Here is an 11,627-nt window from a genome sequence, read left to right on the forward strand (position 1 = left end):
AAAGAGAAAAGTCAGTACAAAGGCAAAGAGGTGTAAGAGAAAGGCACAGGATGCTGAAAAAATTATTATTCTTCCCACTCTCCTTCAGGTTACTGCAGACCAGAGAGTCCCTGCCAGCCCCACTGCACATCCCCTGAGGAGCTCTTTGAAGAAAAAGTCTTTTGGAAAATCAAGGCAAAAATAACCTGAGAGTTCTCAGCTGTGCTCCAGCAGCAGTCAAAGGGACTCTGCAGGACAGCACCTCCTGGCTCCCCTGGGTTGTGGCCATTCTAACAGAGACCAAGGCTTGTCTCCAATAAAACTTTGCTCCTGCTGATACAGCCCTGAACCTGAGAAATAATTTCTACAAGTAAATCAATATACAAGTGTTTAAAAAAATATAAATCCACCTTCATTTTCCAACCACACAGCAATCACTAGAGGGAAAAAAGAAGACAAGCCATCAGTGCTCCAGCTGAACTCAGGCTGAGGATGGGGATGGAGGGTGGAGGAGAAAGACCAGATGTTGTGGAAAGGGATATTTGCTACCAGAGGAGGAAGCAGGAGCCAAGACATGAAGCAGAAGGTGGTGAGGAAAGAAACACCCAGGGAGGCTGAGCAGAGGGCAGGGAGGGAGTCTCAGGGCTGTCTGACTGACAGTCTGCTACCAAGAGAGACCTTGCAAAGAAAAGGGAGTCTTCACTTAAGCAGACATATGCTAATATAAAATAATATAAGGTAATATAATACCTAATATCACACAGTATAATGGAATACACAACACCTTTGAGTTATTACAGATGCACACTGACAGGATAAAATCAAGAGCAACAAGTTTTCTCAAATAATACCAAAGCAGGAATTTTGAAAGCCAGGCTCTGCTGGACTCTCCACACCTTTCTGGTGGAGGAAAACAATTCCCAGAGAAAACACTAAATAAAGAGCCTTTAAATGGATTTGTAAAAAAGGCAAACAGGAAGAACCAGCTGGCAACATGTAGGAAGATAAAAGGGTGAGACAAATTAATATGTGGGAGAGAATTTTTTTAAAAGTGAGACACCATAAACAGACAGAAAAAAAAGCTGCTGGCATTTTATTAGCCCAGAGAAAGGAATGGCAAACACATTTAGGAACACGACTGCGTTTTGCTGTGTGTGCAAGCCCAGGCTCAGGATCCAGCCTGTCCCTCCTCGCTGGCAGCAGTGTCCAAGCCATGGGTTGGATGGGCTGGGAGTGGTGGCACAACCCTTGCTCCTCACTGTGGGGCTCTGGCAGCCTTTCTCTCATGAAATGTTGGATGGGGTTTGATGACTGACCTTAGACATGAAGGTTTCTAACAAGAAGGCTTTAGGGGATACAATGAGTCTGAATTAGGGCCTGTTTCTAAAGAGAAACAGCTCAGACAGCCCTGGAATGGCCTCTTCCTGGGCTCTGTCCAGGACACTTGTTAGCCCTGTGCAGTAATTGCTCTAATGAGCTCCTGGACAAGCTCTGTGTTACTTTCCCTGCTCAGTTCTGCATCTCCCATTCCTGCAGCACTAATTATGCTGAGCATTTTGGGGTGATTTAACCCACCTCACTGCTGACACAGCACCTCTGAGGTCACTGCATTGCATCTGTGCAGAAATGCAACTCTGCCTTCCCTGCCCAGTGTTTATAAGTTGGACAGTGATGGCAAATGGTGACAGCTGTGAAGACAGCACAGGAAGAGACAGGGAAGGGAAAAGAAATGAAATGGGGAGGACACAGTGCATGGAACAGCAGAACAGGAGTGACCTGGGACCTGCACTGCCCAGCAGCTCACGGGTTGTGCAGCCCATCTGAGCTCCTTCTGTCCTCTTGTAACACGCAAATATTGCAAAGCAACAACAAACAAGTAACTCCAAGACAGAGAGACTTGTGCTGCAGGTACAGGACAGAGAGAGGAACCCAAGGATACAAAGAGCAAGGGGGGATGCCCCTGAGAGAGTCAGGGGTGGTAGCAGCACTCGGGCTGGCAAGCAGACAATGAAATGCACTGTGTCAGCTCCAGCAGATGTGTCTGTGTTGTAAGAGAGCAGGAACATGGGAATTACACCACCATCAGGAAAAACCCCTGAGGAATTAACACACCAGAGCTTTAAGGGATCAGTGAAGAAATGGGAAGAAAACAAATAGTTTTGTAAATTACTAATGCTGGAAATCAGCCATGAGTTTCAGACTGCATGGCACAGACAATTATCGCTGATTACAGGCACAGTGCACTTGGAAAAGCAGGCCATATTCTGGTGTGATGCATAAACTGTAATTTCTCTACAAAAGTCGGTTTCATACAGTATGTACAGACCTACACCCACAGCAACTATTTGTGGGGTTTAGGTTTTCGTTTATTGGCTATGTAACATTTGTAAAGAATTACAAGAGATGAGCAAACTGCTGCTGTAACCCAACAGGAGATTTCTCAGTTCAGTACACTGAATAATTTAATCTAAACTGCCAGTATGAGCCACATAATGGGAGTGTATTGAAATTAAGAGAGTTTTTAGCACAAGTATGATATGAAGATAAAAGAAGACAGTCTGGGGAGTTCTGGCTGCCTTTCACCTTTGCCTGCCTGGCTCTGTTGCACCACTGGACAATGTCTGAGTGCAGCAAGCACCTGAACACTCCAGGTTGCCAAGCTGTGACCTGATCCTGTGGCTCTGCAGCAGACACCACAGGCTGAAGCCTTGGTTTCCCTCCCATCCTGCACTGTGCTCAGCTCTCCATGGAATTGCTGCAGTTCCATCACCCATCACTATTCCCATATATCCTAAGAAATTCTCCAGTCTCTCCTCTGCTGTGATAACCTGCAGTGCCACCAGTGATGCACCTGCTGGAGCCCTGACTGCACTGTCAGCACCTGGCGGGTTCTGGAAGGATCTAAAGCTCTTCATCAAGTGAATCAGGGGAGACTGAATCTTGATAGGAAGAAAATTGCTTGTGTCCACCTCCATGTCCTGCTGAACTTCTCCTTCAGCACTGCAAATGCTCAGAGTGTGCAGATGTGAACACTCAGCAAGAAAGAAGCTGAAACAGAGTCGGTCTCCAAGGTGTATTTAAGCCTGTGCTGTTACCAAACCCACTGTGGTAATTATTTCAGTTGCCTTACAGGATTTGGCTAAACATGGTGGTATAAACCAATGAGTCACTAGCCAGGGAAAAGTCGTGGTCTGCATTTGAAAGATGGGAGTATGGGGCCTGGAGCCGGCTCAGTATCACATCAAAGAAGAGTTTAATAAGTGATGCCTAATGGCCATTATGCAAATTATTAATGGTAATTACAAGTGACAAGATAAAATCATATTCCAGTGTGGTTGCACAAACATCACTGAGGCAATGCTTATGAAAGCAAAGTTCTGTTGAACCAGACACACCTTTCTTGTAGTTGACACAAGAAAACATTATCAGCTTTGATAAGCAAAGCGAGGTGAGCGTGTGGAGCCGGGCTGGGCACAGTGACAGCCACAGGAGCAGACTGTCCTGCCCACAGCACCCCTTGGGAATGTGGCATCCTCCTGCCTCTCCATGCCTGGGCACCAATATTCACCTTTATCCCCTCTTTCACTCTCTCTTCTCATTCATCAAGCCCACAAGTCTCAGCAGCACTGGCACTGACATTATGTGAGACCACTGCTGATTGTCCTGGCCAAGGGCCTCTTGTGGCTTCCTGCACCTGAAACCAATTGTTTCCTCCAGTCCTACCCTGAGCCTGTAAATCCTTTAGGGACACGTTTATGTCTTAGACACACACAGTCCCTTCCCTGTGTTCTGCCCCAAGGCTGTGTCCCAAGGCTACAGGAATACAGTAATAACAAAAGTGCAGGTAAAGAAATCAGTTTAGTGGGGGGAAAAGCCAGTACTGAGGGAGCACAGCCCTGTCTGTCTTGGTGCCTAGCCCTGGAGCCCTGACACGGCCATGAGGACAGAGACAACAGTTTGTTTTTAATATACAACCAGGTTAGCCAGGGACCAGCTTCTGGGTGCATTTGCTGTATGAAACACATGTTCCATGCCCCAGTGAAATTGGCAGGAGCCCAGAAAAACTCCAAAGAATGCAATTGCATCCCAAATATGAGTTCTTGGGAAGAATTGTATGGTCATGTCCAATCTTCACTGGTAAGCTGGGATTTGAGAGTCTGTGGACCATTCCACCAGGACATGAGTGAAAGGTTGTACAGCGCTGCTGCTGTTTGTTTTGGGGAGCAAGACCTGCTCCTTCCTCCCATCAGAGAACTGCTGAAGGAAGCAGGGGTGGATGTTCCATTCCCACCCTGTAAAGAAATGCCCAACATCTGCAATGTCTCCCCCTGAACCCGACACTCTTCAAGGGAAAGAAAGGCACCAAGGCACCCCCAGCCCCGTCTCTGCAGGTTGCTCTTGGGTAACTCCTGAAAACCTCTCCAGCAGAAGCGAAGCTCCAAGCAAACATTATATTAATTTCTCTTGGCTCCAACAGCCACACCCTGTCTTCAATTATATTCCTCAAAATGACGGATGAAAGCCAGATTTGCTCCCTCTCCTCCTTTTTGTTCATGATTTTCCCGACTGTGAGTCTAGGCTGTGTGGGGAGCGCAGGGGTTGTGTCTTGGGGGAGGATGGACTTGTATTTCAGGTACTGCAGTCTCAGGGAGGAATCCGAGCTCCGACAGACTTCAGCTCTGTCCTTAAGCAAGTTATTTCCCTGCACCATATGAATAATGAATATTCCTGGATGCCGCCAGCCTTGGGTAGGCGGCTTTTTATCATTTTTGATCTAAGTAAAGAAATAAATTATCCCACTGGAGAGTGGAAAGCTTTAACTCGTGCTGGGGTGAAGACGATCCTATCTAAATGTGCTTGGGGACACTCTCCTACCATGGTGACAGCAGTCACCAACTTCTCATGAGTAAAAGCATCTGAGAGTACAAGCATTGGTTTTCTCTGCTCTTCCTCCCAGAGGTGATGCTGCTCTCAGAGCTCCTGCAGTGTCACCCTCACTGCCAACAGGGATCTGTCACAACTGCTCCTGTAGATATGGACGTCCTCCAGTCAAAGGCTGCTTTGTGAGTAAGAGTTGCGTGGAAATTCCACGCTGTAGGGAACAGAAGCCGTCGTCCCCCGGAGAGCGGAATATCCTCTCATTACAGAGACAGCTGGAGAGGGACACTGGCACTGGCGAAGCCAGTTCTCTGAATTCTCCTCTGGCTATTGCCTGCCTGGTTGGGAGCTTGTGCTCCTCTGACCAGCCAGGCTGTGCTGATGCCTGCTACTGCTTGGAAAAACTCCATAAGAAATGCAGAAAGCTTTTCTCCTTATTTGGTGTGCAGCACAATCTTCGTAATGGCAATCTTTGTATCCAGGGATCTGGATATATCACCTGTGGATACTCTCTTTCCTGTCATCTCTGTCTTTATCATCACCACAAACTGAGAAAGCATGGACAGCAATGAAAGCAATTGAAAAATAACTTCAGCAAGGTCCTTCATGCAGTTGATATCAACCCGTGTGTCACTCATGCACAGGGAACACTGAGCAGGCATGAGCTTCACAGCGTGAGCAACTTGACTTCTTGTGTTTGCTTAACTAAAGACGTTTAAGCCATAAATAGGGAACTAAATCCATGGGGGATTTACCTCAGCGATTTTGGAAATCTCACAATAGAGCAGGTATTAGAGATGTGCCAGGTGACCAACATCCACACCACAGTGTCCGTTGTCTGTTCTCTACTACAATCACAACTGTTCACACTCTTCAGAAGTGAGAAATTCTATTAGTTTTCCATTTTTTGTTTCACAAGCTCTACCATGTGATATAAAAATGGTTATTGGACTAAGAATAAATACAAATTAATATAAGATAAAAGGCACTTTGATGTTATAAATACCAATGGTTCTTCTTTGTACATAATCTAGGGCAACTTTTTTTCTTGACTTGTTGCAAAGTTTGCATCATACAAAAAGCTGATGACTCATAAAACACTATTTTACTTTTTGGAATAAGCTGCTGACATGTAAAGTATCTTCCTTGTGAACTGGGATTTCTAGAGGGAAACTGCCTATGGGCTATTTAATCTTGGCATAAACAGCCAGACTAGCCAGCCCCGTGGGAAGAAGAAACACCCCACAGGTGACACCCCCTTTGGAAGGTATAAATGGAGACCTGCAGCAGCCGCCAGCCTGCAGTCGGACTCAGTATCACGCTCTGCATCTTGCTTTGGGCTGTGGGTTGGCGCTGCAGCTGGGCCTCGCCATGAGCTGTAGTATTAAGCAGACAACTGGCTCTCTCAGGGGCAGGACCAGCGGTGGCAGCTGTGTGATCGGTGGTGGCGGTGGTGGCGCGGCGCGCATCTCCTCGGTCTCCTCTGGAAGATACACCACCTGCGGGATAGGCGGTGGCCGAGGCTTTTCTGGGAGAAGCTACTGCGGGGGTGTGAATTATGGAGGAGGACTGAGCACCGGCAGCTTGGTCGGTGGAAACTATGGAGGTGGCTTAGGAGCCGCTGTCCTCGGAGGATGTCCAGGCATGGGGTTCAGTGGTGGCAGTGCTCGCTTTGGCGGTGGCATGGGAGGTGGCATGGGGATGGGTCTTGGTGGAGGTGGTTTTGCTGGTGATGGCATTCTTCTTTCTGGTGACGAGAAGGTCACCATGCAAAATCTGAACGATCGCCTGGCTTCTTACCTGGACAAGGTGAGGTGCCTGGAACAAGAGAATGCTGACCTGGAGTGCAGGATCAGGGAGTGGTATGCCAAGCAGGGCCCTTTTTGTGAGCCACGGGACTACAGCTGCTATTATAAAGAAATAGAAGATCTTCAGAATCAGGTAACATCCCCTCCCAGCTGCTTTCTCCCTTGCAAGCCTCTCTCTGGTGCTGGTTCATAACTCAGTCCATTATCAGGAGTAACAAATCATTGTTGTAAAATGCCTTTTGCAAACAGCTATTACAGCTTCTGCCTGTGGAAAGCCCAGAGCTCAGAGATAAAACTGGAGAGTTTGGGCTGTCTCTGTTGCTGTTATTCATCAGACATATTGAAGGGGAAAATGTTACTTCATGGAATGCATCTGGATGGGCTCAGTAGTCTTTTTGAATTTAGTTTGTGCCAAGGTGGTCAAATAGATATATGGCAAGAAGAGAACTAAAAGATAAATAATGGATCACATTAATTTGCCTGAATTTATGTTATTGTCATAGTCTTTCAGAATTTCAGTTAAACCTTATTTCCTTTTCCTTATTAGTTTACTCTTTCATGTAGAAGTGGGAAATATAGGACATCTAATTAGAACTAAGAAAAAAGAGAACATGGCCATAACATATTTAGAATGGGCAATTTAAAATTCAAAATCTTTGCAAAGTGTTTGGCAAAGATTTAAGATGTCAATGCATAAAGAATAAAGAGAAAAGAATCCAGGAAAGAGACTGAAGAAGATAAGCTCATAATTAATTCTTGAAATAAAACTTTAAATCTCATAAGACTTAGATTTAATTGTCTGAGGTGGATTGTAGCAGGTGGTGGACAGTAATTACACCTCCTGGACTCTCTGCACCTGAACCATGAATTTTATCATTTTAAGGATTTCACTGCCCTTTCCTGAATAACCCTGTGAGTGCTGCACTCCTCAGGTCCCCATCCATAATACCCAGGATTTTAAGACAAGAGGGGGAGAAAGAGGGTGTGGTTGCACCAGGCGATGGGTGCCTTGAGCCCAAGGACATGGAGCCGAGACCAGGAACAAATGTTCTTTTTCCAGATTGTCTGTGCAACCATAGACAACAACAAGATCATTCTGAACATCGATAACAGCAGGATGACAGCTGATGACTTCCGAGTGAAGTGAGTACCAGGGGCTGTCCCCTCCTCTGTCACCACCCTCAGGGCTCTCAGCTGCTCTCCTGTGACCCAGGACAGGCTGGAGGCTGTGCAGAAGAATTCTCTCATCCATTGTCTAATTAGGGGCAGTTCCAGGAGGGAGAGTTTGGGATGCCAAGCTGGTTTAGAGTAGAGATTAAAGGAAGCAGAAGGGATCTGCAGACAGGGAGCAGTGAGGGTTCAGCCAAGCTGCTGTTCCAGCATGTACTGTCTTTCAGAGGGGAAAGTTTTGGTTTTTCCTGTCAGAGCTCAGAAATGCAGGTGGTGTCAGACACTGAGTGCTCTTTCTTGCTTGCCTCCTCCCTCGCAGGTACGAGACGGAGCTGGCGCTGCGCCAGAGCGTGGAGGCCGACATCAACGGGCTGCGCCAGGTGCTGGACCAGCTGACGCTGTGCAGGTCTGACCTGGAGGCACAGCTGGAGTCGCTGCGGGAGGAGCTCTGCTGCCTGAAGAAGAACCATGAGGAGGTAGGTCCTGCCCTCTCCTGTACAAAGCGTTCACTCCTGTGGGATCCATCACCCCGGGGTGATGGAGACCATCGTGTGACCCAGGAGCTGTGAAGGTCCGTCAGAGAGGGGCTCTGCAGGGCTCTGAACTTGGCTCCCTCAGTTCTTTCTTTTGTTTTAAACCTGACCTATCTGGATGGTGTTTGCAGGAAATGTGCTGTCTGAGGAAGCAATCGACTGGGGATGTGAGCGTGGAGGTCAATGCCTGCCCTGGCCCAGACCTGAGGAAGATCCTGGAGGAGATGAGGTGCCAGTATGAGACGCTGATTGAACGCAACCGCAAAGAAGTTGAGGATTGGTACGAGTGCAAGGTGAGTAAATAATTCCCACAGCTCTGACTTTCCCTGGCTAACTCCCAAGCAATCACCCCACAGGGATTTGTTGCATGTAAAAACCACACAAAAGACTGTAAGAACATTTAGCATTTGTTGACACTGACCAAGTGACACAAGGGAGGGACACTGCCACCCTGTGTCCTTGTCATGGGCTGAAGGAAGTGCTGCATGTTGGTGGGACTTGAGGTATGAATTCTCCACAAAGCAGTAAGTGGTGAGAAGAACTGGAAGCAGCACTATTAGAAGAACAAGAGGAATGACCAGCCAGGTTTACACTACCATTAGCATGAGAGTTTTCACCCAAACCTTTCTCATTTCATGTCTTTGTTAACTTCTTTGCTCTTTCCTTAATACTTGATCCAACTTTTACTGCACATCCCCTGAAGCTCTTTATCCTGGATTGGTGATTTCAGATTGAGGAGGTGAATCGGGAGGTTATTACGAGCGGTCAGGAGGTGGAGACGTGCAACAACCAGGTGACTGAACTGAGACGCCAATTGCAAGCCCTGGAAATCGATCTCCAAGCTCAGCTCAGCCAGGTGGGTGATGATCTGGTGCAAACCTCATCCATCTCACAGAAGTCATAGCTAAATGCAGTGTTTCTCCTGCCTGTATTTGTCTTATGTCCCATGTCACCCCTCAGAGGGACAATCTGGAGTCCTCGCTGGCGGAGACAGAGTGTCGCTACAACAACCACCTTGCTGAGCTGCAGAGCCAGATCACCTGCGTGGAGCAGCAGCTGGCTGACCTGCGGGCAGAGATGGAGTGCCAGAACCAAGAGTACAAGATCCTGCTGGACGTCAAGTGCCGCCTGGAGCAGGAGATCCACACATACCGGTGCCTGCTGGAGGGCGGCCAGCAGGACCTTATGTAAGTGAGCTTGGGACACACCAAAAAAATACAATAAAATACCTGTGTCCTGGTTATTTACACATAAGAGAAAAGTGAAGGACCCGCTGAGCTCATTCTCCCTTACTGACCTATTTGACCTGCCTGGTGTCAGGGTGGTGAACTGCTTCCTCTCCTGTGCTGCTGGTGCCACAAGGAAAATTGCAACATTTTTCTGCTGAAAATGGAAGCAGACTGAGAGCAGCAGGGGTGCTGACAATCTGTAACTCTAGCTTATCTCTTATTTCTGTCACTAAAATGTTATTTTCCTCTCTCCTCAGTCAGCAAGGAGGAATTGGTCAGTCTTCAAGTCTAGGAGGAGGAGTTGCAAGAAGCAGTGGGATAGGAGGAGGAGGCATCATTAGGACAAGCCACACTTACACTTCGTCTGCCCAGATCCCATCCTGTGCAGCTGCGGAGATCCAAGGTAAGAACTGTTCCACTCTAAACATTTCCAGTCTTTTCTGCTCTATCCAACACTCATGGGCTGGAAGAAAGATCTTTCCCATATAGCTTACAGGTGCTACTTGAAAGATTTATTGTGGGGCCCCTGGGAAATACAGGACAGGAGCCACAGAGGAGTGGCTGAGAGGAGAGTTTTGGGGAGCTGGAACTCTGCTGGGATGCATGAGAATTGCCAAAGGGAAGAGGAATAGAAGGGAGAGAGACAGAGCCAGCAGGCAGGCAAGCCATGGAGAACATGGAGAAGGGACTGACGTGAAATGTGGGATAAAGAAAAGAGGAGGAAAAAGAAAGGTACTCAGAAATCATGTGGGCAAAAAAAAGGGCAGGAATCATGGGAATACTGGCAGGTAATTACTAGTCGTAATTCAAAGGGAAACTTCCAGCCAAACTGAAAAGGAAAGAAGGAAATATAGTGACAGATGGGCCAGGAGAATGACATGAGCAGGGGCATTGATCTAGCATGGACCCCAGTGCCATTCCCTCATCCAGATCGCTGCTGGAGCAGTGTCTGCAGCTTCCACCTTTCGGCATTTTGATGCAGCCTGTGCTGCAGCCAGCGACAGATCCATCTGCCAGGCTAGCAGGAGCCATCAGATCTTCCCAGGAAGGGACAGTATTTATCTGAAATTCTAATTGAATTGGCTTGTGAAACGATCACGTGTAGAGAATGACAGTGTGGGAAAGAATCTATTTTTGCTATAAACACAGTAATGTTTCCTTTGATCTCTCCAGTGCCTTGCCGAAGGATTTGTGATTAAGCAGAGAAACGAGAATATCCAACAAGAGAAGCCTGAAGCAGAGCTACAGATGAAGAGAGAGAATATTTAGTGCATGTGTCTGCAGAGAGCACGGAGCGTGCTCCTCTGTTGCTCAGCCATGCTAAGCAATGTGTCAGAGGGATGAGCAGAGCATTGAGCCACATTCTGCTTTATTTTGCTATTTGCTTTTCAGTCTGTGTTGCTATGTGTGGCCCAGCACCAAGACTATTGCTGTAGTCAGCCAGGGCTATGATCACTTATGTATCTGCTGGTGGAAAATGTCTCTAATAAAACTTTGCTTCTGCCTAATGCAATCAAGAACCTGTGTCTGAAACTGAGTTCCTTTCGAACACCAGCTGCTGATCCATGAGCAAGGGGCACGTAAACTGGTCAGGATCATCCTGCAATGGGAACAAAGCTGCTTTGCCAGCAGGAGAGAGGGGCCTTGCTGACCTGGCAGGTCTTGTCCAGCTTGTCCTCCCTGTTGTCACAGCCTGAGGCAGATGTTGCCCATTCTTGTGTGACACCTGCCCTGACCCCCATGGACAGGCCTGTGTCTTTTCCACAGAGCATTGGGCTGAAACACAGTTTTAGAAGAATTTTGAAAGTCAGTGATGGAACATCCAGAGACAGTTTGCCTTGGTCCCAGTCTAGTGCTGACAGATCTGGGCTGAACCCTCTCATGCTCCATCTCCCAGCCTGGGGACTGTTGAGGATGAAATCTTGGTGTCCACAACTGATTCAATTTCTGCTGACATGGCTTATGTTCAAACCTATCCCTTTGATTCTATGGGAATCTTCACACTGGGAAAAGGACTGCAGGCAAAAGGT

The 11,627-nt window shown here is 47.4% G+C and overlaps 2 protein-coding genes across 2 annotated transcripts in view; both read left to right on the top strand.

Annotated features, from left to right (window-relative positions):
• LOC102039735 (keratin, type I cytoskeletal 19-like) overlaps positions 1 to 189 on the top strand; it is a 3,956-nt gene extending 3,767 nt beyond the window's left edge. Inside the window, exon 8 of the mRNA XM_014311127.2 lies at positions 89 to 189. Within this exon, the coding sequence (XP_014166602.2) occupies positions 89 to 189 (101 nt within the window). The remainder of the gene's footprint in view (positions 1 to 88) is intronic.
• Positions 190 to 6,163: 5,974 nt separating this feature from the next.
• LOC102037799 (keratin, type I cytoskeletal 19-like) lies at positions 6,164 to 11,117 on the top strand. Its single transcript, XM_005430657.1, has 8 exons — positions 6,164 to 6,798; positions 7,726 to 7,808; positions 8,155 to 8,311; positions 8,500 to 8,661; positions 9,099 to 9,224; positions 9,329 to 9,555; positions 9,855 to 10,000; positions 10,771 to 11,117. The coding sequence occupies exons 1-8, from the start codon at positions 6,229 to 6,231 to the stop codon at positions 10,794 to 10,796; spliced, it is 1,497 nt and encodes a 498-aa protein (XP_005430714.1). The 5' UTR covers positions 6,164 to 6,228; the 3' UTR covers positions 10,797 to 11,117.
• The last annotated feature ends 510 nt before the right edge of the window (positions 11,118 to 11,627 follow it).

The sequence above is a fragment of the Geospiza fortis genome, unplaced genomic scaffold, assembly GCF_000277835.1.
Source record: "Geospiza fortis unplaced genomic scaffold, GeoFor_1.0 scaffold1683, whole genome shotgun sequence".
In the NCBI taxonomy this organism is placed as follows: domain Eukaryota; kingdom Metazoa; phylum Chordata; class Aves; order Passeriformes; family Thraupidae; genus Geospiza; species Geospiza fortis.